This window comes from Homarus americanus, unplaced genomic scaffold, assembly GCF_018991925.1.
Source record: "Homarus americanus isolate GMGI-L3 unplaced genomic scaffold, GMGI_Hamer_2.0 scaffold44003, whole genome shotgun sequence".
Lineage (NCBI taxonomy): Eukaryota > Metazoa > Arthropoda > Malacostraca > Decapoda > Nephropidae > Homarus > Homarus americanus.
The window spans coordinates 102,897-129,597 of NW_024721005.1; the positions used below are offsets into that span (position 1 = coordinate 102,897).

At 38.3% G+C, this 26,701-nt stretch overlaps 1 protein-coding gene across 1 annotated transcript; it reads left to right on the top strand.

Annotated features, from left to right (window-relative positions):
• Positions 1-7,284: 7,284 nt before the first annotated feature.
• Positions 7,285-26,175, top strand: LOC121861303 (protein lines-like). The gene is made up of 3 exons (XM_042358944.1): positions 7,285-7,568; positions 11,772-13,558; positions 23,044-26,175. The coding sequence occupies exons 2-3, from the start codon at positions 12,090-12,092 to the stop codon at positions 23,381-23,383; spliced, it is 1,809 nt and encodes a 602-aa protein (XP_042214878.1). The 5' UTR covers positions 7,285-7,568; positions 11,772-12,089; the 3' UTR covers positions 23,384-26,175.
• The last annotated feature ends 526 nt before the right edge of the window (positions 26,176-26,701 follow it).

Genomic DNA, 26,701 nt, shown 5'->3' on the forward strand with positions numbered 1-26,701 from the left:
TCTGCTCCGAAGCTGTGAGTGTCCTTGAGAAGAACGCCACAGGTCGACCAGACTGACTCAATGAAGGAGCTATAGCGTAACTGAAGCGTCACTTTCCACAACGAATGGTAATGTTGGATCTATAGCAGTCACTGCTGAGCCAGCGATGCCATGTTCAAGGCCTTCAAAAGCTTTGATTTCTAAACGTGACAGTGGGAAACCTTTTGCCTCTGCCAAAGGGTGGATTTTCTCGGGAAATCCAGTAATCCGTTGAGAATAATGTACAAACACTCCCATAGCACGTCGAAGTGAGTGTGTCATGTGGTACAGGAAGGTCCAGGAGGGGCCTCAAACGTTCCTGGTCAGGCTTGATTGTGTCATCACTAATTGTGTAACCAAGCAAGTCAACAGACGTCAGAGAGAAGTTGCGTTTGTCATCATTTAGCGTTAGGTTATACTGTAGTGGATTCCTCCCCTACAAACGCTGTTTGTCGCTGAGTAGCCGACCCCGCGAATTCCCCAGTGTATGCCTCGTGGTCTAGGTCAACCAGCGCCGCCTTACATGATGGAGGTCAACTATTAAGCCACGCCTACCTCCGCTATATAAGACCTGACCTCGTGGTGACCTACCTCTCTCTTTCTACCTACAGCCAGTCCTCAAGTAACACCACCTCCTCCGCTCCTGCCTGGCGGTCCTCGGTCCCACCGGCGAGCATGGCGACCCACAAGCTGGTCCTCTTCTGAGCACCCTCACCAACCAGCTCTCTCTACTCAACGCTTGTAACCATGCTGCCTTCCCAGCACCAAGCTGCATTGTACATCCAATACAACATGTATACAGAGAGCACATTGTGAGTTTCCTTTCTCCATCCCATCCTGAGTGTGAACCAAACAACACGTACCCCACAATACCTTTTGACCACATGTAAAAAACGTTTGAGGTTGGCGTCATGTTCTGCCTTATTGCGACCACACACTGTCACGTTGTCAATGTATGCGAAAGTGCCATCTAGCTTCTCCTTTGTCACAATGTCATCAATTATGCGTTGGAAACTAACAACGCCGTTTGTAACACCAAGAGGTATTCTACAGAATTGGTAAAGACGTCCACCAGCCTCGAATGCAGTGTATGGTCTATCTTCCTGTTTGATAGCCACTTGTCGATATGCACTGCGTAGATCTAGCGTACTAAACACACGGTATCTAGTGATCTCCCTTACCATGTCATCGATCCGTGGTAGTGGATACGCATCTAACAAGGTGAAACGATTGATTGTCTGTGAATAATCTATCACCATTCTCCGTTTGTGGCCTTCGGATGAGACCACCAATGCCTGAGCACGCCATGGAGACTGACTTGACTCGACTATGCTCTCCTTCTGCATTCTAGACACTTCAGAATCAATAAACTTCTTGTCGCCATGTGAATAACGCCTCGATTTCACTGCAATTGGCTTGCAGTCATGTGTCAGGTAGTCAAACAATGATGGAAATGGGACTTTAAGAGCAGCAAGCCCACACACCGTCAGGGCGGGCTTGGAGCCTCCGAACGGAATTTGAAACGCTGGGTGCTGCTGTAGGAAGTTGTGTCCAAGAATAGCATCACTACAGAGGTCCGGCATCACAGACAGTCTAACATCACTGTGCTTAGTGTTATTGAGTTCCAGATTAGTAATACAATATCCTAGAGCCCTCGAGGTTAGAGAACTATTTGCCATAGACACCTTTCCCACACAAGGCAAGAATTTCCATCCATGCATGCGTACAATACTAGAGCTGACAAAGCTTTCAGAGCTACCGATATCAACGAGTGCAGTGACAGGAACTCCGTTTATCTTAGCTTTCATCACAGCCCTTGACAGACGGCCAGGAAATGCAGCAGAAAGTGTCACCAATGTCGAGAATGATTCAGAGGTGGCTGCAGAAGTGAACTTAGCAGATCGGCATACTTTATCATAATGGCCTTTCTTTTTGCAGTTGAGACACAGTACATCCCTTGCAGGACACTTAGAGCCGGGGTGTCTACCAAGACCACAGAAGAAACATTTCAGATTGGCAGCAGCCACATTTACTGGCTATTCAGGTTGGTCAGTTGGGGCAGATGTAGGTGAAGCGCTTCGAGGCAGATATAAAATTGCTTCCCGATTTGGAGACGCCATTGCAGCATTAATAGTGTCAGGTTGCATATATGAAATAAACTGCTTCTGGGCCATCTCCAATGTATGGGCCTGTTCATATGCAGTCAGTCTGCAAGTCGAGTGTTTTATTGTCAAGCAGGCGCTGTCGTATTTGGTGAGCTTGAAGATCCGTTAATGAATGCATCTCTGATGTAATTGTTGCGTGCCCCCTCGGCTGAGATTGCTTAAAAATTAGTCCTTACTCAGGGTCTTCAGTGCTTGCAGGTACTGGTCCAGAGTTTCTCCAGCTTCTTGACGACGATTTACTAAAACGTGAAAGTGTTGTGACTTTTACTTTTACTTTTTTTTACTTTTATCCTCTTCGCCACTGACCGGATTGTTAGCCGCTTGGGCGATCGGTCACGTCTCTGATTACTTTTCCTTTTCATTTATCTTCTTCACCAAAAGATCGGCTCGCTAGCCACGCGGGCGATCGGTCACGTCTCTGTCACGCACTGTTGGCAAATACTGGGCATGCACCGGCTTCTGAATGTACCTGAACCCGCTCCAGTGTTGGTCAAGTCTTGTCTTGAAAGAGCTCACACTCAGTGCCGTCACAACACTCTCTGGTAGATTGTTCCAAGAGTTTACAACCCTCACTCCAAAAAAGTTTGCCCTCACGGTTTTCTGGACTTGCGGCTTCTTCAATCTTGAGCTGTGACCCCTTGTGGGGCGAGCGTCCGCCAGCTCCAAGTAAGGACACTCAACTGAGTAGTGCCCCCTGAGATGCTTATACACCTCAACTAGGTTCCCCCTTGCCCGTCTGTAGTATAAGCTAGGCAAGTTCAGGCGCTCCAATCTCTCAGGGTAGCTGAGGTGCCGAAGTGCAGGCACCAGTCTGGTGGCCCTCCTTTGAACATTTTCAACCGAGTGTGAGCTCTTTCAAGACCAGACTTGACCAACACTGGAGCAGGTTCAGGTACATTCAGGAGCCGGTACATGCCCAGTGCTTGCCAACAGTGCGTAACAGAGACTTGATCGATCCCCCAAGCGGCTAACGAGCCGATCAGTGGTGAAGAGGATAAAAATAAAAGTAAAAGTATGTATTTTAGTCCAAGAGCTGGGGGGGGGGGTTAATCACCCGTCTGAGGTCAAAAGGTTTGATGGTGTTTTTTAAATGCATATTACATAAGTAAGTCAAAATACCATTTCTTATTTGATACAACCTGGCCAAAAACCTGTAACAAAGGGTTAAAAATTGTACATAACAGTGTGAGAGCTATATTTTCTATGTTTACAGGAAAAGCTTGTCAAGTTTAACCATTTCCGTGTATTTTTGTCATTCTATATAATTAATATTGAAATATAATGTAGTGGTTAGTATTATAACTGAGTGATAAGGTTTTGTCATTAAATGTTGTACTTTATTTTTATGAGAGATCACTTTGAAGTTGTTAGTGATGTAAATCTGTATTACATTTCAACTGGCTGTGCAGTTTCAGAAAAAGTGAAAGCACAGTTGACACAATGTATTGATATTGACCAGAAGTGGTGTGATGAGTTCGTAACCGGCTGTTATAATGATGCTAGTGGATTTGAAAAACCAATACCACGGCTTAGAGTGAAGCACTTTGCAACAGAGGGAGTAAAGGTTACGTTAACTGGGAAAGATATGAAGATCCCAGAGATACAAGCAACAAGAGACCTATTTAGAAGGTTATTATACCTAGCCACAAAAAATATATTAATCTTTCTTAAGTTTTGAGCTACCCTATCACCCCTGTACCTGCATCTCTGGCTCATCTTAATGGATTAATCAATAAAACAGGAAAGTCTGTACAGTACTCCCAAAGAAACTTGAAAGTAAACAGTCAGCCACCTTCCATAGTAGATGCTTGTAGATGTAATGGTTCTCATCAAATCTTTGTCAGATCTCCCTGCTGCCTATGGCTGAAGTCCAGCTGTCAAAGTTGTGTGTTCATGCTAGACGTGTGGACTTTATGTGTGATACTTGTACATGTCCATTAATCAAAGACAATGAACGACACATACGTGGTGCGGCGGAGGTCAACATTGTTATTGCTGAGCCTGAACAGAAACGACCAAAGAACTTCAAACACTGTCTTCCGGTCTATTCATGACATCACTCTTCAAATTCCTTGCAGCTTCATGGGAAAAGAGCACCTACAAAGAAATGTTAGACGGTCATGAAATCTATCTAGCACTAGAAGAAGAGTGTTATAAACTTGAAGTAAAAAGAGGATCGGTGTTTCGGCAGATTGCACCTTAACTTGGCTGTCAGCATGAGGAAGCATACACGCGAATTGTTTTGCATGTGAACCATATCAAGGAAACCATGACAGATGCCCAGGTTAGTTTTAGAGCAAATGACAGATATATTAGTGATCCTTCTTTACCATGTTGCAAAGGGTACTGGTACCACGGCAGTTTGGATGGACCTTGGATCTAGAAGCAACAACTCTCGTAGATATATAGATGTTGCTGCCCCGCTGCTAATTTAGGAGAGACCATCTGCTATGCCTTACCAGCAATACATGCTCTTACAGGATGTGACTACACATCATCATCCATGCGAGAAGGAAAGGTACGCCCGCATGATATCATGGAAAAGTCTAAGGTTTTCAGGAAGCCTTTCCAAGGTTGAGGATTATCCAGAAGTACTGTATCTCCAGGTGTGATCTTGTCATTAGAATCATTTGTGTGCACTCTCTATGGGAAAGGAAAGTTTATAAGTGTAAATGATGCAAGATTTGCATTGTTTAGGCAAAATAATGCACCTGCTACTCATCGGCATCCACTTGCAAATATTAAGCATAGTGATTCGATCCTTCTTCCTCCACCCAGATCGGTTTGGGCTGAAAAAATTAAGCGTACAAAATACAGTATGGAAGAAGGCAGACACAACAACTCCAGTACAGTGACAAGCAGGAGACAGCGGCTGGGAACTCAAACATAGGCGGTAACACAATAAAATAGTTTGAAGGTGATCAGGTTTCACAGGAAATATGTGTTGCAATGGATGACAGAACCATGTTATTTACAGATGTTAATGAAGATGAATTAACATATGAATCATCAGGTGAGTCAAATTATGATTTTCACTAATGCGTACTCACAATGTTTAATAAATTATGTAATTATATAATGCTGTTGACGACATTTTATTTGAATTACAATATAATTGCTTTATTTGTTTATTTAGTTCTTGGGTATGAGGTAAATAGGTACTATATGATTCCTTCATAAGAAGATTGAGATTATTTGTAGGCCTATAAAAATCATGCAGTGTACCTTTCTTTTGTTGCACTTTAATACCCTTAAAATGCAGGTACGGCATGATATAAACATGTTTTGTCATAGGCGTATAATTAAAAGATTGTAATCAAATACACAGTTTATCTACAGTTTATATTGCACTTAAGTGTGATTCTATATGAGTTTAAAATGATATATATCAGGGATATTAAGCATTTTTTATTTGTGCAGCATGATATCAGAATTTTGTTTTAATATGTGATACCTGTGCTATCGTTTTTATTTGTTTTAATACGTAATAGCTTTGTTTCTATTGTTTTTATAATGTATATGTTTGTTACCTATACAATTCCAACACAGCTGCACAAAATAATAAGGTCAAATTGCAATTATGGCGATGTTCCCTATGTGTAGAAAAGTCGCCACCGCGCGGTACAATTTTTAACCCTTTGCCACAGGTTTTTGGCCAGGCTGTATCAAGTAAAAAATGGTATTTTGACTTACTCATGTAATATACATTTTAAAAATACCATCAAACCCTTTGGCCTCAGACGAGTGATTAACCTCCCCCCCCCCTCCCCTCCCCCAGCTCTTCCTCAATATTATGCATTATTTCCATACAATAAACTTGCATGGACATGATGGATCGTTAAGTAAGTTATTGTTTTGATACATACATGTGTTAAAAATACCGACGAAAAGGCAAGCGGGCTGGATGCGAGGGGTCTGACGGAAGGGGAGAAGCAAGGTTCACATGACCCTCACCCAGGCATCTTTCCCGACCACCTCTGGCCTGGCCTACTTCACTGACACATTCTCACCACTTTCCACCAAGATTTTTCGCATATTTTCATCCTCTAACACCCGGTAAGCTGCATGATTTACTAACTCAAAATGAGGGACATATCTTGAGGTTTACTGAGTTCAAATAAAGACATTTATTCTCTCACCGTGTAGTGTTTGGTTAAAATATTCCACATGTTCCTGAGGCCCGTGGTCACTCCTATCCGGTGGTCGTAGTATAGAGGTCTCCGGTCACCCCTTTGGCTCTGTGCTCACCCCTACGTCACCTACTCTTACGACACTACCCACAACAGTGCCCACCCCACACCTCCACCCTTCCCCACTGGCTTCTACTTCTCTCCCCACCGCAATCAACTAATATTTGTTGAATATTTATTAAGCAGAGACATAGTTTTACAGTACCTAAATATGGGCATAAATACAGTTAAATTGTTGGTTCCAGTGAGAGTGGACAAGTTGATGCTCAGCCATGCCTGTGCCCCCAGGCTAGGTCGAGCCATTCAAAGTGAGCAACCATTTACCCTCACCGTCATTTCATTAAGTTTAATTACTTCCAATAAAAATTTCTAAAGTGTGATGCGGCAGTATAAAATATCTTTCGTGGGATGTACTAGGTTATTACAGGTAAATGCCTTTCTAGAGAAGAGACAATGGGTTTGCTTCCCATCTCCGTTTCATGCCCGTGCCAAGCCAAGGGATACCCTAGTCCGTATCCCTGCTTCAGGACCATGTTCATAGAAACACTTAACGAACATCAGGTTAACGAGTTCGTATATATTAGTCTGTAGTGTTATAAATCGAGAGAAACAATATTGGAATCGTCGTAATTATGATTGATACCGTAGCTACATTATTAGAGAGGAGAAATAAACAAAATTATTTTTTAATATTATTTTTGATGACTCCTTCGAATACAGTGGACAACCACAAGGAACCACACACATCGAAAACTATATTTTTTATATCATCCTAATATAAATAATCTGCATAATTCGTCATACCGAATGTATTTTGATTATATTTCATTGGGATTCATATAAAAAATATAAAATTAAGACTAAAAATTCTGACACAACAAAGATGAAATTTGGTTACTCAGTTGACGGCGAGGAGCGAGGTGGTGGTGAACATCCCAATTACCAGGGGTGATTATCGGCGGATCAAGGCCTATCACACATTCCCCAGTGCTCGTAAACTCTCCCTGGTCAACGTGAGGGATACAACAGGGATTAATGAAAGTGTGTAGTGTAGTGTCTGGCGGGAAATAAACGTGTAAAGTGTTAAAACAAGGATTAAAGAGGATGCGTCGGGAGAGTTTGGACCGCGGAGAGCAGCATCAACCAGACTCCTCACCTACTCCGGGGAACACAATTTTTCACACGTCAGTCTGTGGTAAGTGGAGGTTTATTGTTTTAGATGTAGGAGTAACCAGGTTCCAATACTTAAACACCGTACAGAGCATCAGGAATGTGTGGAAGGCAAATGTGAGATGGGTGATGGTGGTGTTGATAGGACTTTGTAGAAGATAGACGTTGTGGTTGTCATTGATGAAGAAGTCAAATAACTCGTAAAGTTGTCATAGCATTACTATTTAGTTGATTGTTTTATCTCCGTCAGTGAAGAGTCCTTTCGAAATTTGTATAATAAGTGAAAATTCAAGTAAGTATAACACTTTCTGTATTGCAGTTTCAGCCTCAACTCGGTTAGAGCAATTTTGTGATAACTCGGTAACCACTCATTCAATTCAATTTCAATTGTTTATTCCTTGATAGAGGAAGCGGGATCCTAGTGCTGTCACTAGGTACCCCTGTACAATAACACCAGAAGCATCTGGCAAGTGTGACAAGTATATACAGTATAAATATTATAAAGGGGCTTACTAAAGCCTAAGGAAGGAAGGATATTCCTTTAACACATAATCAATATTATTTACATAATATCTGGCCAGTATGGGGAGGATCATCGTGTCTCCGTCAGGGGGTCGTGGAGTGGTGGTCCAGCAGGCTTCACGGAAGCGTTGTGTGTGGGGACATCTTTGGAGGCAGTGGATAAGGGTGCTGCTGTCGGGTCTTCTGCATAATGCACAAGAGCGTTGCTCAGGGGAAGCGGGGATACCAATCTCCCAAGCAAAGTCATACCCAATGATGATACGGGCAGCAATCACGTCCCCTTTCCTCGACCCAACCACTCATTTGCGACGAAAATGAATGTCAAATTCGTATGCATCAGACCAAATACCATGGGAAAAATAAAAATATTTGGTCCAGAAGTAGTTGGGGCTGAAACTGCAAATTTACCAGGGTAGGCTGGCTTGGGTTAGGTTAGATTAAGGTAAGTTCAGTTAAGTTAAGTTAGATTAGCTACCGGTAATTATTGACGACTGACCTGTGGCCGATTTTTCATAGAACATGATTATAAAAATTTCGCAATTTCACTGTGTTATATAGTGAACACTGTCGTAGTTTGTGCAAATGTGTTTAAAAGTGGTTATTTCTAAATTAAACCTAACCTAACCTTAGTTGATATGAAAAACAAGCAGCAGAAACATTGTTATAAGACCTCACCAAACAAACCTACTTAACCTTTACCTACCTTCCTAGCCGGAACCCCCGGTATAATAAACAGAAAAAACTTAATATGACATGGTGTAATTTAAATTTTTTTGTGGACGCTTGGGAACTTAATGTTTTCTTTATCCTTGTGGTTATCAGCATATACCTGGATCACGTGCACCTACAGTGATTTACTTATATATATATATATATATATATATATATATATATATATATATATATATATATATATATATATATATATATATATATATATATATATATATATATATATATACATATCACATACACATACAGCCAGAACTCGAATTACTTAATTACTGATTTACTTAATCGCTTCGGACTTACGAATTTATTGGACCATTTTTTTTTTTTTTTTTTTTTCTCCAAATGACACACGCATTTTCTATACCGAAACGTTTCCAGTTAATGTAGTCTCCATGTATAATTAGAAAATTATGGGGGCCCCCATGTGCATTCAGCTGACTACATTAAAGGTAAGTGCTCAGTCACACTGTATCCATTCCTCATTATTATATTACTTTTACTGTACTGTATTTCATTGTAGATTTTTTATTATTTATTTTTATATCTATGTCGGACTTACGACCATTCGGACTTACGACCTGGATTTGGGTCCCTAACCGTCGTATATAGCTATATATATATATATATATATATATATATATATATATATATATATATATATATATATATATATATATATATATATATATATATATATATATATATATATATATATATATATATATATATATATATATATATATATATATATATATATATATACTGTATATATACACCGTATAGGAAGAGCGTGAATATTGGGTGACACATAATCAAGTCGTTACGTTACTCATACTTGTCTTGTTTCCGTGTGGTCATGACTTTTTAAACAAATCCATCCAGAGTATCATTAACATACAATAACATAACTAATTGTATATGCGTTGGCCAATATTCTCAATCTTCGTTCTTTTTTATCCTTAAGACTACTGTACTGTATTTCATTCCTGACGATGTCATGATGTCATCCACTCCATAGAACAAGTTCGTTATACCGGTGTAGCGGACCAGTAGTAGCCTAAACGATACAGATTATGAGTTAGCTAAACTCAGTACTCATGGTAGCCAAGTTAGAATTTCCTTGTGTATCCGGTATTATGCTTTATAATTTCCCTATCTTTAGTGTCTCATTGACCCTGTATGCCTCTGTAACAGTGTAAACTCAAAAATAATAGTTAAAACATTCTGAGTAAGTACTGGTATGGTACCAAAGCTTTTTAACCCAGACTAAAACCCCAGGAGGGAATGCCTAAGATTAAAGCAAGTGCTAGAACTTAAGTTATCATTTAATCATAAGTTGTTTGCATATTTTGCTTACAACCTCTCTGCAAGATGGTTTATAGTTAAAACAATGAAATAACAATGTTACATATTGATTCATTTTTGGAGGTACTTGTTTTGTAGAGTACTGTACCTGTACTGGTATTAGTGAAAATTTAACTAACAGTTGTGGACTTAATAACTTTATTACCTGTCACACAAATCTTTAACCTGAGCCATTTGAACAAGCATTGTGCAGGCTGGGTCATCATGGATGTTTACCATGTCTAATTGAGTCAAAACAGGTTACTAAACTTCATTGATATAATCTTCTAATGTCACAAAGTCACATTCTTAATAAAAAGATTATTGGGAGCTACTATAGCATGAGGACTACAAGATATATAAGGTGGCTTAGGTTAAGTTAGGTCAGGTTAGGTTAGACTAAAGATACCTTTGTAGACCGCATGCTATATTACCACCGATTATTTTACCGTACTTTATTGTGATTTAAAATTTTGTCAAAATGTACTCTATAGCTAATACTATCAGCAGATTTCATGTACAGTACCGGTACATCATTATTTAACGATATTTAATAATCTTCCTGAAAAAATGAATCACCATGATGTACTATCCAGGGATATAGCTGAAATTATATTTTACATCCATCCGTGATCTCACAGTAATACAACACTTAATAGTCACCAAATTCCATGTGAATAATCAGCTAATGTCATGATATCCTGAAAGAAAGCACTTGGCAGAACAGATGCATCCTCAAGTAGGCCCCCCCAGTCCCTGATGTGGGTCAGTGACCTGTGCTCGGGTGGGCTAGTCCCTCTCTCGCCCCCAAGAAAAAAAAAAAAAACTGTTAAAGGTAACAGGTCAGATCAGGAATGAAATTTCATTATCATCACTGGACATTGACTTGTTAGACACCCAGCTATTTACTACAGTACAAGGAAAGCTGCCCATGAAAAATAATAATTGGTGAGCTGTTTATAGTAAAACCCATTTATGATAAAATATAAGACCAGCATCAGACAGTCAGTCATCTTGTAATGGTGTCAACTTTTTGATGATCATACCCATTAATTTGGGTAACCTTTAAAGTTTACACATTAAATACAGTACAGTACTGTATATCTTGCAGTCATGTATATGACCTATATCCTTCTTAATGAATTTGGGTGTATTGTATCCCCAGATTTTTTTGTGTTAGAGATGTGGGACCAACTTGTACTATTTTTCGTTTCTTAGGACAAACATTATGTTTCTTCAAAATTTAATATTTTTCAGTGAATGCCTTTTTATTTTGTACAGTACAGTATCTGCATTTGATTATGCCCATTGCTTCAGGAATTTTATACTTCATAATTATTCCCAAAAGCTTTAGAAATTATTATAGTTCACAGTTTAGTGGCTACTGTATTGTAGCTACCATGTGTCATTGTCTAGGCATATTGTTCTGTATTGATTTATTCCAATTCCAGTAAGTACAGTATTTTGCTTTTCAAACATTTCACTCTTAAAACTTATTGATGTACTAGTATGTAACTTTAAAGATATAACTTTACCTCATTAGTTAGGGAATAATATATACGGTAGTGTTACAGCATTAAGATGTTAATTTTTTCAACAATATGTTTTTTACTGTGTTCTGTATTTTCAGGACTATGTATGGGGCAGCTGCAAGATAGTAGATGGAGGCCATGGGGACCAAGGTGCTAATGGATGTGTATTTGCCAAGAAGTGAGGGGTTATGACCATCAACCCCTCAGAAGTCATATTCACCGAGCACGGATTGATTGGTTTAAATAGCAGAGGACGACATAAGCCGGAGGCTTTCCTGTCCTGATAAACGGGCTCTCCAAGCTGTTGCTATGGAGGTTGCCCACGTGCTGTATCTGCCAGTGCTTGTGCATCCCAGAACAGAGGATAGATACAGAAATCATGCCAGTGTGAAGTGATCATCTTGAACCATGTGAAAATGGTAGAACCTCAGCAGAAAAGGGCAAAGTTGCCCCCCTCTGGGGATGACGGTGGGGGGCAGCTGCTGCCAAGGAGAGACCTGGAGATCATCCATGCCCAGCTGATCCGCAAATGTCTGTGTTCCCTGCAGCTGCCCGACATCCTCCATACTCTGGCAGTTTGCAACGACTGCTTTTCTGCTCATCCTGTGGCACACATGCTGCGACTACGAGATGAGACTCTACTCTACATTAGTATGCTCACCTTGTTCTTTGAGGTCTCATTACGTCAACAAAGTCGAGGTGTACTGTGTTCTCGCATAAGTGAGGTGGTAGCAGCAGGGGCAGATAATGAGGGTGCAGTGTTGGATATTCTCTTTGGCTTTGTGGCCTCAGAGGATAAGTATGTCAGCTACTCTGCCTCCCGTGCCTTGTCTTCACTGCTTCTTATGTTGCGTGGCCGAGCTGGTGAACTGGTCTTAGAAAAGTTAGTTGAAAACCTTGCCATTTCAGCTAACCTGATAGAGGTTGGTCATTCAATTGAAGTTGTAAGAAGAGTTATAGAGTGGAAAGACCTTGATGAACATCCTTTAGAAGGAACTGAAGCAGAGTCTGGCCAACCTCCAGAATGTACTAAGATCACTTTGACTCCAGCTGATACTCAAGGAGCAAATGAAGTAAAGTATATGGCCACGAAGAAGCTTGACCGTAAATGGTTTCTCCTAGTGGCGAGATTAACTCAATTAGTGAATGAATTTACTTTGGAAAGAGAACATGTTATTGTGTCTTTTTTAACATTATGGGAGTCTCTAATATCAGTGAAAGCCAATTTATCAGTGACCGATACAAAAGAATTTTACTCAGGATTAGAACGCCTCATGACTCCGTTAACGCGACACACCCATACCATAGTGTGGCGCAAAGTGTTAGATCTTTATAACGAGGTCTTGTGTTATGGGAGTACGCTGGCCCTTCAGGACGTATTAGCAGAGGAGCCTTGTAACTTGGCACACCTCCTGATTCGTGCTGTCAAGGATCGTAGATTCTTGGAGTGTGTGCCATGTGGGGGGTCAGCGGGAAACAGATCACAGCCGAATCAAAGCTCTGCTATGGACACCAGTGCTGGACCCAGCTCAGGGTCAGCAAGTGGTACAGACCAAGGTGATAGAACAATACTACACAAGGTGGTATTGGTTGTGTTGAAAGCTATAGCAGTGACAGTGAAAGAGACTCGTTGCGATTCTTCCTCAGAGAATTCCTCGCGATCTGGTGGTTCAGGATCAGAGGATAGTGATATGGCCATAATTGAACGTAGTTTAAGAGAAGTTGTTCGGAAAGTGGATGATTTTGTGAAGTCCAAATTACCATTCCTCCCTGAGGCTCCCATGGCTGAGTGGATGGTACGGCTATTTGCCGATCAGGACGACTGGCTGGTTGAGTCTATGGTGTGTGGTCTCGACATCTTCACAGGACTTGGCCTCCGTATCAGGTACTGTAATACATTTACAAATTATCCAGTACTGTACTCCTAAATTCTAAAACTTTTCCTTTGAAATTTTGCTTCCCAGTGAATGCTAAGGAAAGTTTTGTTTAAGGAACTTTATTTAAATAGGCAATGGCATTCTTAACAAATACAATATATTTTTAATGCAGGTGCTTTTACATGGAATGTATCAATACAATATATTGTACTGAAATTTGGGTAAACACTTCCTTGACTTAAAGTCTGGCTGTTTCTTGGATTTTCAGTACAGTACATCCTAAACAATATGATGCAGCTCTAGATGATCAAAAGCTCCACTTTAGAACATTACAAGTAGAGTACTTCACTAAGTTTCTGTACAGGCATTTCTCACCATATACAGTATAATTATGCACTCTCACAATAGGTATTTTTAGTTACCAGTACATGAAATTTATGAACAGTATTTCTCTCTCTACCCCATTCCCTCCTGCCATGCCAGATTGGTGGAAATGTGGGGTTTTATATCATTAACTACCAGTTTCCTCACAACCAGATTTTGCTTATTGAACCTGTAAGTGTACTGTACAATAGTTCAGCTAAATTATAGGTGAAATAGGCAACCACCATTTATAAATTTGTGCCTGAGAGAAATTGGGTCCAGAGTTCTGAACAAACAATTTACAAACAACATTGTGGAACATGATCTGTTCATAACAGGGTTTCCTGTTTTCATTTGAATATACATTAGTGATATTCTGTATTGATTTGTTGGGTTATTATGTGTTTCATATTTAGTTTGGTTAGTTTTAGTTTTGTCAAGTGTTTGATAATCAGTCCCACAAACATCCTCCATTTATAACAATACAGTTTACTGTATACCGGGTATGTATATGGGAAAATTGCTTCCACTATACTAATTTACACTGTAGCTATGCACAACTTTTACAAAACTTATCCCTCTTGTTATATTGTTTAGTGAGGACTGGCTGTATAAATTTTAATTCCAGGTGAATTATTTTACTTGTACTGTACCAATAGTGTGGTTGCATTCTCATCACAAAATGTATGTACAGTCTCTCCTCGACATATGACGGGGTTCTGGACCGACGACCAGGTCGTAAGTTGAATTGGTCGTAAGACGAATTGGTCATAAGTCGAAAAGGCGAAAATAATACATAGAAAATCTAAAATGGGTGTTTCTTTTTCTTCTCAGCACCACGAGAACTCTCACTTTTATGCTTGCCAGCCATTTTAAAGTGAATTACAACCGAAAATTTTGTCAGTACTTGTACACAGCGCGATCAATAACATCGGGACTCAAAAATACGTAATTTGAAAAATATTTTATACGACTGCGGTGGTCGTATGTCCGGATGGTCGTAAGTCGAGGAGTACCTGTTTTGTACTGTACATTTTATAACCTAATGCTGTCTTGGTCATCTCATATATTATCAGCCAAAATCTATGAAATAAAAACTCATATGCCTTTGGTAATGGTGGCTAGAATTAACAACATTATTAGTTCAGAGTGATTAGTTGCTTCTCTTCTGGCCTCTGCCTCATTACCCATTTTAAGATTAGTCCGGCTGCCATATGATAGTCCTCTCTATTCCAATTGTTGGTTTGGGTCAAGATGATCCTCTGTTTTGGTCTGAAATGTAGTTTCAGGTAACTTTTATCTTGGATATTGGATGGAGGATATCTTACATGGGTTCATGTGGGCTTTAAAACAAGTTGGGGAGGCAAGGATTGCCTGGAGGATTTTAGTGTTAGAACTTGCTTATGTATTACAAGTATAATCGGTAAGTATACAAACCCATGAGGGAAGATCAACTTTTTCATACTGTATCTACATTCAAGTCACCTTTTCAGATATATGAGATGTATCAGGCTCCCTAAATTGTTTATAAAATCTTCAAGATAGACATGTTTCTTATATTTTTTACTAGATAGCTATATTACTCTTATGTACACTGGTAATACTGATATGTTCCTACCAGAGAAAGTTTTGCAACATTTGAATTGGGGGGGGGGAAATGGTTTTTGATTAATGACTTCTATTTATTGCTTACACTTTAAACTAACAAATGATACTCATATATGAAAACTATGTACTGTACATACTACAGTAGTTAGGATAACATTTTGATACCAAGAAAACTTTGCTTGCTGTAACTATCGATGAGCTGTCACCTCTTTAATAGCAATTGCACTTTTCTTGTTTCTATTACACCAGTACATTAATTTACTGTATTTGTGTCAGCTCAAATCAATTTATGGATATCAGTTTTACTGTCCTGTAAATCTCTAAAATAATAAAAATTTTCTTATGCTTCCTCAGCAGTGTGATGCTCTTGTACAGTTCTCTGACTTCTTGAGGAAGACTGATGCATAGAAGGTGGAAATAGTTGACTTTCTCTATTGTGACACATACAGTAGTGGGTTATCAAAGAACATCATTATGTACTGCTTTTATTTATGACACACATAGCTACTGTACCTTATTTCTTGGCACATTAGGCACACCACTATGGAAGCGGTCCGACTAATTACCCAAATGTACCCAAATGTAGCCGGAATGAAGTCAAATAATGGTCCTACATGAATAAATCGGACTGCTAATCACTTCTCGACTAGTATTTGGTGTCAGAAGTCACAAAAATTTTTTCCTTAAAGTAGCATTATGGTTTTTCTTCCCTAAAGAAAAAATATTATCTGTTATGCTTGTTTCATTAGACAAACTTATTCTCACGCATTTATTATGTTCCTATTACAATGGAAAGTTTGATGGTACAGTGTATAGAAAAAAATTACACTTCAAAAATAAAGTGCGTACATACTGTGTACCATATATATTCGAGTACAGTTCAAGTTTTTATGATAAAATTTTCCTGCAAAAATTAAGGGGTTGAACTATATATTCATAGTTTTTATAAGGGGTTAAAATTCATGTATTTCTATGGGTATTTGCAGTGAATGATAGCTACCTGGTACATTCATGAGGTAAGCTTACCTTACCAATAAGCTCCTTTATCCTAGGCTTGCCTACCATACCCCTAGTCATTCTTTATGTTGCTACATGAAGACCAGAACCTCATTCACTACATATGTCACTTTAAATCTGCAAATATCTGTAACAAAGGAAGATTTACAGATAATTTTCTTTTCATTTGCATTTGTTAACATTGCTGGCAGCATTGTTGCCAAGTTAGACTTATCACTGTACCCACATTCTCCAAGCCCTCCCCATACCAAGCAGAGCTGTGAGGTGTCATGGTTATTTTTCAACTTGTAATTTCGGGTAGATATTTGTACCTTTTTTTCACTCGGTTCCATGCATACACAGTCCTACATACATATTGTAAAAAAAAAGTAAATGAGATAATTACTGTATAATAAGGTCAAACACATAAAGGAAATAAATGTTTCTTTGTACGCTGAGCAGGGGAGGAGAGAGTGGAGTGTGGTGGGGCGTTGCTAAGGAGTCGACACCGGCTGCATCCCAGCTGGGCTACATTTCTATGCCCAAGCAGCCAGCATCTGTGCAAATAGCGGTTGTGTTAAACTTTCATTTAGCTTTTTCCTAATGGTTTTGGCCACATTTTTTCATCTAGATTGTACACAATTGTTAAATACAGTAACATAAGAAAAGTAGGTGGTATGGTTATAAATTCTGGGAAATAGGAACCGGGTACTGTACTGGAAGTTGTAAGTTTGCTGACTTACCTTGTACAGTATGCCATTACATTATATTTGTGATAATATTTATATTTTGGTATTTTATAATAGTTTTGTTTCCTGTACAGTGGGGTATGCTATAACGAATGGCTTCTACTACGAATATTCCTATAACGGACGGTTTTACCTATAAAATTGAGAATGCTATAACGAACGAAACTCCTACAACGAACATTATTGTTTTTTATTTTATTTAATTTTTTTTTTACTAATTTGTTGTTTTTTTATTACAAGTATTAATGATATTCTTTATTTCAGGGGTTTAGATGCATATTTATGCACTTTTTACACTTTTTACAATTTTATATTATATTTTTCAGTGTTAAGTGGTTGTATTTGGGGGCCTGGAACGGATTAATCCTATAACGAACGAGGTTCTAGAACCAATTAGATTCGTTATAGCATACCCCACTTATGTGTAACAGTAACACAAGACTCATGACTATAGTCACATCCCTTATCCCTCTCCTTCAAGTTGTGAGCTTTGTTATGGTTATTTTTCAACTCATAAATTTAGGTAGATACACTGTATACATACAGTAATTTTCTTATTTTTTATTTATACTTTTACATGTACACAGAATCTTACATACAGAATGTGACAAAAATATATTTATGAAGTCAAAAAACATTAAAGGGAATAAACTTTCTTCATATGTTAAAAGTTGAATCATTGTATTGTGAATCATTAATTATAATTAATCAATAATAATAAGGTCACCCAAGAGGAGATGGGACACCATTATTGTTGTCAGTGTTTACACCCATAATGTCAGTTATCCATCTGAAACTGAAGAAAGTAAGACCCTGGTTGTTGCTGTATTAATTAATGTAAATTATTTTTTTTAATTAATGTTGTTTAATGAACAGTAAAAGTAACCACTGATGTTAAAGAAAAAAAAGAGTGATAGTGGAACGCCAGTGTATACTGTACTTGCGCCCTCAAGGAAACATAGCATCATTTATCTTATTAAGAATATGTACAAAAGATTCATTGTTGTTTATTACAGAATATGTATTTGATCTGATTAAATTAATGTTTATATATGTGAAATGAACAATGCAATTCATTAATTAAACTTAGAATATTAAAACACACAAGAGGAGAAGATACTGCATTGTTTTCATGAGTGACGATGGTTCTACATAAGAAACTGAAGAAAATAAGACCCTGGTTGTAGCTGTAGTAAAATTAATGTAAAAAAAATTAATATGTTTATTTTAAGTACTGTAATGTTATTTAATGTTAATACAGTGGTCCCGCGGTTAACGAGCACAATCCGTTCTAGAAGGTTGCTCGATAACCGAAACCATTGTTTCAATGTGTTTTTGGGTAAATTTTTTGCCTAAATTCAACAAAAAAGGTAGAAAAGTACACTTACTTTGAGGTGTGTATGTAGAAGGCTCCTGGATGATGATGATGATGGGAATTAGAATGGGGGTGGAGGAGAAGGGAGAAGAGAAGGCATTGGGGTGGAAGAGAAGTCACCCCATGGTGCCATTTCACCCATAAAATTTTAGTTCACTTGGTGTAATTCAAGATTATTTTCTTTAAATCAACACTGCACTGCATAATATATTGTCAATATGTAAAATAAATTTCAAAATGACCAATAATTTGCTTGCAAACACAGAAAAAAAGCATTTAGTTGAGGAGAGTCTCAAGCAAGATGTTACCTCCACTGAAAAGACAGAGAGCCTGGCGCCTGTTTGGTGTGTTGACAGGCTGGATGGCGCGCATAAAACTAGTTTCCTTACCTTCAATTATGTTCAATAATTGTTAAAATAACTAAAAAATTTAATATTAAACTTTTAAAATTATTGAATACTATAAACTTCTTGATATTTACTAAAATGATAAGAAATATAAGCCCTAGAACCGATTACAGTATTGGCGGACTAATACTACAGCTGGTGGACCGCCAAATGCAAGCGAAAACATGTTGAGGTCGGCTCGTAAGAAACTCGTTAATCGAGGGATTGCTCGTTAACCGAAGTCAAGAATCTTCTGGAAGGTAACTCGTTAACCGAAATCTCGTTAACCGAGGGACCACTGTAAATGGAACAATAGAAGTAGCTAACCACTAATGGCAAAGAAAAAAACGAAATGGATTGGGAACGCTAATGTATGTAATTGCATATGTGTAAACATCGTCATTCTCTATATAAGAATATGAAAGTAACACTTATTACTGTTCATATATGTTATAAATAATACTTACGAATGTAAAACAAAAATTCTACTCACCAATGGTGGTAAAGTCTAAAGCATAAGGACAGCCAATGAATATTGTGTGAGTTTTTACTCGGAGGACAAAGTCATCAGGTTCAACTCTGGGGTCTCCAGGGGTGGAATGGATCTTAAAATTTGGCTTTAAATGGAGAACTACCTGCACCTTAGATGAACCTCTGCTATTAAGGTCTTATTGAGGTAATTGGCCCTGTGTATAATATTCCTCTTCTATAGATTAATGTTTTTGTTCTGTTGTGTATGAGGACACAACAAAATATTTCAAGGGTCTAACAGCCAGATTTGGTTATACAGTGTACTATAACTGGCAGTGATTGGGATCATTACCAGCAAAGTGTGAGCTGTACTCCTCAATTTGTTCCCAGACTTGTTATATTGTTCCCAGACCTGTTATATTGTTCCCAGACCTGTTATATTGTTCCCAGACCTGTTATATTGTTCCCAGACCTGTTATATTGTTCCCAGACCTGTTATATTGTTCCCAGACCTGTTATATTGTTCCCAAACCTGTTATATTGTTCCCAGACCTGTTCTATTGTTCCCAGACCTGTTCTATTGTTCCCAGACCTATTCTATTGTTCCCAGACCTGTTCTATTGTTCCCAGACCTGTTCTATTGTTCCCCAGACCTGTTCTATTGTTCCCAGACCTGTTCTATTGTTCCCAGACCTGTTCTATTGTTCCCCAGTTCCCAGACCTGTTCTATTGTTCCCAGACCTGTTATATTGTTCCCAGACCTGTTCTATTGTTCCCTGACCTGTTCTATTGTTCCCAGACCTGTTCTATTGTTCCCAGACCTGTTATATTGTTCCCATACCTGTCATATTGTTCCCAGACCTGTCATATTGTTCCCAGACCTGTTCTATTGTTCCCAGACCTGTTCTATTGTTCCCAGACCTGTTATATTGTTCCCAGACCTGTTATATTGTTTCCCAGACCTGTTATATTGTTCCCATACCTGTTTCTATTGTTCCAGACCTGTTCTATTGTTCTCAGACCTGGTTGACCTGTTCTATTGTTCCCAGACCTGTTATATTGTTCCCAAACCTGTTATATTGTTCCCAGACTGTTCTGTTCCAGAAAACCTGTTCTATTGTTCCCAGACCTGTTCTATTGTTCCAGACCTGTTCTATTGTTCCCAGACCTGGACCTGTTATATTGTTCCCAGACCTGTTCTATTGTTCCCAAATCTATTGTTCCCAGACCTGTTATATTGTTCCCAGACCTGTCTATATTGTTCCCAGACCTGTTCCTATTGTTCCCAGACCTGTTCTATTGTTCCCAGACCTGTTCTATTGTTCCCAGACCTGTTATATGCCCATTGTTCCCAGACCTGTTCTATTGTTCCCAGACCTGTTCTATTGTCTTCAGACCTGTTATATTGTTCCCAAACCTGTTATATTGTTCCCAGACCTGTCTATTGTTCCCAAACCTGTTCTATTGTTCCAGACCTGTTCTATTGTTCCCAGACCTGTTCTATTGTTGACCTGTCTGTATTGTGACCTCAGACCTGTTATATTGTTCCCAGACCTGTTATATTGTTCCCAGACCTGTTATATTGTTCCAGACCTGTTCTATTGTTCCCAACCTGTTCTAATGTTGACCTGCTATATTGTTCCCAGACCTGTTATATTGTTCCCAGACCTGTTATATTGTTCCCAGTATCTGTTTCTACCTGTTCTGATGTTCAGACTCATATATTGTTCCAGACCTATATTGTTCCCAGACCTGCTTATCCCAGACCTGTTTATTGTTTCCTGTCCAGACTTGTTATATTGTTCCCATACCTGTCATATTGTTCCCAGACCTGTTATATTGTTCCCAGACCTGTTATATTGTGTCCAGACCTGTTATATTGTTCCCAGACCTGTTCTATTGTTCCCAGACCTGTTATATTGTTCCAGACCTGTTATATTGTCCAGACCTTTATATTGTTCCATACCTGCCTGGTATTCCCAGACCTGTCATATTGTTCCCAGACCTGTTATATTGTTACCTGTTATTGCATTGTGTCCAGACCTGCTCATATTGTTCCCATACCTTCATATTGTCCCCAGACCTGTTATATGTTCCCTTGTTATATTGTGTCCAGACTTGTTATATTGTTCCCTATTACTGTCATTAAGTATTGTTCCCAGACCTGTCATATATTGTTCCCCAGACCTGTTATATTGTGTCCAGACTTGTTAGTTGTTCTAGACCTGTTTCAGTATTGTTCCCAGACTCTGTTATATTGTTCCCAGACCTGTTATATTGTGTCCAGATTTGTTATATTGTTCCCATACCTGTCATATTGTTCCCAGACCTGTTATATTGTTCCCAGACCTGTTATATTGTGTCCAGACCTGTTATATTGTTCCCATACCTGTCATATTGTTCCCAGACCTGTTATATTGTGTCCAGACCTGTCATATTGTTCCCATACCTGTCATATTGTTCCCATACCTGTCATATTGTTCCCAGACCTGTTATATTGTTCCCAGACCTGTTATATTGTGTCCAGACTTGTTATATTGTTCCCATACCTGTCATATTGTTCCCAGACCTGTTATATTGTTCCCAGACCTGTTATATTGTGTCCAGACTTGTTATATTGTTCCCATACCTGTCATATTGTTCCCAGACCTGTTATATTGTGTCCAGACTTGTTATATTGTTCCCAGACCTGTTATATTGTTACCTGGTGAATTCTGAGCTGTTGATAAACTGCTATGATTTAATTTTATGCTGTCTGTCTTAGTTCATGGATACCTTAATTGTTCCTAAGGAGAATTTTACCTATTTTGTTAGGTATGTGTATGGATCCCCATCACAAACTTCAGGATTTGTTATATTGCATTTTTCAGAATTGTGAGGGTCAAAGTTAAGGAACTCATTGGTTCTGTGCTTCTTGACCAGGTGGTTGCGAATATTATTTCGTTGGCTGTAGAGGCTTTAGGTTCCAACATAGGTCTTTCATTTGATTATGGGCTTTTCATCTTGATTTGACCAATGAGGAGGATTTCAACCCTCTGACTGATTAGCTACCATACTAAAATACAGTCAGGTTGGTATGTCATGTTAAAAAAACAAAAACTTGTATTTATTTTGTTTAAATAACGTATTCCAGAGATGTATCCATTGTTTTTCACATTTATTGGAAGACACATAAAAGCTATAGGATATCATATGATGGGAAGGAATGTCAAATTATTTGGAACTTATGCTAATAATAATTTTGATGCAAAAAATACTGACAATTGCAGTGGTTATCTTAGAAATAGATGTAGCTAGAATTTATAGAATTTACCGGGTATGTGCTATAATGAAATTAGAAAATGCTGCAGTTATTTAGGTAGCGGTTGATGGGTAAAGATATTGAGCTGAGAGGTGGTATAGAAACATTGGGTAAATAGAATGAAAGACAGTTTCTGGGTGAGATGGGTAAAGAGTTCAGGAGAAAGCCAGATATAAGATGGAGGAACCAAGGGACCTTGTCCATTGTATGAAATCTAATTTATTTAATTTTTTTATTGTTACAGGCAACAACCAGAGCTTCATGCATGTGTCAACCCTCATACCACCTTCCTGGTGTTCCTCGAGACCATCTACCTAGAACATGATGTGCTCCTTGACCTCTTAGTGTCTAATGAGACATCCTTCCTCCTTTACCTGCTTCGCTACCTCAAATTTATTCGCCGCAGCTGGCATGAGTTTGCGTCCCACTGTGGTCGTAGACTGGAGGAGGTCATGACCGTTCTCATCCGTCTCCGCTTTGCCATTGACCGTCTGGTGTCCAAAAACCTCTTCCCTTACAATATTAGTCCTGTTTTAAAGTTACTACAGAAGTGTGAGGAACTGTATGAGGTTGGGGACCATTAGTCTGTGGTTGAGGAGGAAAACTGTGTTAAGTTAAAAGTCAGGATTTACTGTTTGTGAAATTTTTTATAATGATGTTATAGCTATAACAGGGGTACTTAGTTAACCCCGGGTTTCAACTGCCATTTGTTGAGGGTCATTGCAACAGACAGGTTTGATACACAGCAGCGCCTTGACTAGATGTTACTGGGTATGTTACACAATTAAATATTGTTAATTTTTATCATAATGTACCTGGAGATCAATAAAACTTTCCTCTTCATGTCTGTATTCACATGCCAAGGTTTTATTTTTGTAAGTCTCTTATTTAAAACTGTATTTAGACTCGTTTTAACCTCAGTTATAGTCTGCAATATTTTTTCAATTCATTTAACAGATTTGAGTTTTTTTATATACTGAACATCCCCAGGCCTGTTTCCAGTCATGCTAGATCATTTAAGATTTGAAAATATTACATATATAAAGAAGTTACTTGAAAGTGAAAACATCAAGTGCAACACAATGTGCTTACAATCAAATTGATAACATTGTTATATTGGCATCAGTACATCTAGTACTGCTTGGTTGACAGTGTCTCTATAATGATATGCCAGTAGATTTAAAAGCCTTAATTCAGGTGATGGCCAGACTTGTAATAAAGAAAGTTCTGATCTAGTAAAAGAAAAGAGAAATAGACCAAATGTACTTTTTACAATGACAAAACAGTTATCATTGGAGCTCCTAGAAGGATGACCAGGGAAGTGCACTAATGCCCTTCATCCCTTTGGTCTTATTTGACAATGTATGTGTTGAACAATATAAGGATGTAGCTTACAACTCATTCGATATATTTGTTTTATAATGTGTCTCCTTGTGTTTTCAGGACCTATTTTACCATAATTTAATGGTTTGGTTAGTGGAATAATAGAAATATACTGTAGTTCAAAATTTATTTCTTGAAAATTATAGCTGTGAAGATTGTGTCTACAGTATCTTGCAGATATTTATGACAAAATGAAGTTATAAGTTTGAGTTGCCAAGTTAGTACGTCATCTTTGGGTGTTTACTTATGAAAAGTTAAAAATACAGTCGGGGACAAAAGATCACTCCCTGTGGTGAAACTAAGTCATGGGAATGAGTCTCTGTACTGACTTACGCTGAATGTTTCATCTCATTTGGGGTCGATACTGCTTATTTTGGACGCGAGCGAACTTTTGATCCCGACTGTACATAGAAGATATAATAATTAATAAATCAAGCTGAAATATAAACAACTGGCTCAGATGAGATTTTATACAAATGGGTGATGTTAACATGTTAATTTACCAGGTTTGATATTTTATAAAAGAGGAATATAATATCCCTGTCAGCTGTATCACAAATACTGATGCAAGGACAAGTGTCCTCAATATTCCAGAAATATATAGCTGTTTAGTTACAACAAACAGGTCAACTCTATCAATGTACTGTACTACACATGTAAAGTTAGCACAGGTGAAACATAAATGGAACAAATTCTCTTTTTTAAAAGCAGTTGAAGGGCAGCTTAGGAGAAACTAAAGGACCATATTGAGTAAAGTATGTTGATGTCAGAATAATGTTTACATGCAGTTTTTTCCATGTGGGAACCAATTTGCTTTTATTGAGGCTTTGCCAACAAAAATAATTTATAGTGATTTTCTTAGATAATTTTGAGTACTACAGGTACTTGCATCTTGTATCATGACATGTATTTAAATCTCTTTGTATGTTGTAGAGGCAACCTTCACTTTTTACCCTTGGTGTTTATCACTTGGCAGCCAATGGTGACTGTTTCAGTCATGTGACAATAATAATTATTCAGCTATTGTTTTTTTTGTTTTTTTTTATGTGGGCAGTTAAATTTTTAAGGTGTAATAAGGATTAGAAACTGTAAATTTTCTTATTTTGCTTGTACAGTATTTACCATGCCCCTGTTGTGTGCTGAGGAGGGGTAAGCAAACCAGAGATAACCATTGTCGTCAACATGTTCACAGAGATTGAGATGATACGTCTTGAGTCATGCCAGATACCCATATTTCACATGAAGGTGATCCACACACCATAAATTTTTGAAGGGTAGTCAAAAACACAGAAAAAAATTATGTATTTTATTTTTATTGTGACATTTGTAATACATATACAGTAAGTGTTTGGACCATGTTTAGCATCTTAGCTTTTCAGTTTTATGACAGACCAGAGCTTTGTTATTAAGTAGAGGAACTTGCCATCCCTGAATTTAAGTGTTGTGCTGCCTTAGAAATATAAAAAGGGAGATGAGCCATCTCCATCTCAATTGAGAGTCACAAAATTGTGTGTACGTATGTATTAAGTGTTATGTAACTAATTCTGTTTCTGTAGTACCATCTGTTAGTGGAGTGTGAGTCTCCCAACACAGAACTACTGATCATTTTTCTGCAGGACAGTTAAAGATCACTTGGTGCTCCCTATAGTTGTTAAATGTTAATTGAGAAGCCAGTTATTGTGTGCCCCTGTAGTGAGTAAGAAGTGACTGACAAATGTAGGACAATTAAAATGATCACTGGGTATGAATAATACTTTGAAAATTTCAGCTAATCATATTTTAAACATTGAATTAGTAGGGTTGGGTTTGACATCATTATTAAATTTTTTTTTATAATGTTAAATAGAATATTGAGTCACAATTGATTCATCTCTCTTCCGATGCAGCACTTTTGTTATAATTGCAGTGGATCGGGTGGCTCTTGTACTGTGTCAGCTAGTTTACAGGTTGACCTGATTACCCTGGAACCCTTCACTAATAAAACCAGAAACTAGAGGTAGTATCTTTCCTGCCTCAACCACGGCCTTATAAGTAAGATTTAGTGCTGTACTGAAGTACCAGCTGCTGAGGCTGAGAGCTATCAGCATACACTGCTGTACTGCAGAGTACAACTACAACTTAAACTGGCTTTAAAATACATAACCCCTAGGCTCAATAACCTTCAGTTCCCAAAGGCTCTTTCTGATTGGTTGTCCACATATAGGCAGCTAAGTGCTTCCTTCATTTATTTGGAGTGCTTATGTGAGGATGACTGGTTGCCTCACAGTTTTAGATGTTAGTATTATACCTTGAGTATATATTACTTGTTATAAGAGCACCCAATTGTTACCCTTCAGTGTACTGTACATGGCCATTCTCCACAACACATAACTCAGATTTGCTTTGCCAGATGAATTTGGCTTTAGGTTACTCAGGATTTTCAGGTATTCTTGGGACTTTCTGAAATGGGATGTTATGAAAGTTCTGCTTCAGGAGTAAAACTGGAAATTTTGCCTTAAGGTAGATCAGGTCTGCATATA

Coding starts and splice junctions, on each gene's coding strand:
- LOC121861303 (XM_042358944.1), top strand. CDS start 12,090: ATGGTAGAACCTCAGCAGAAAAGGGCAAAGTTGCCCCCCTCTGGGGAT. Junction 13,559..23,043: donor GGACTTGGCCTCCGTATCAG/GTACTGTAATAC, acceptor TTATTGTTACAG/GCAACAACCAGAGCTTCATG.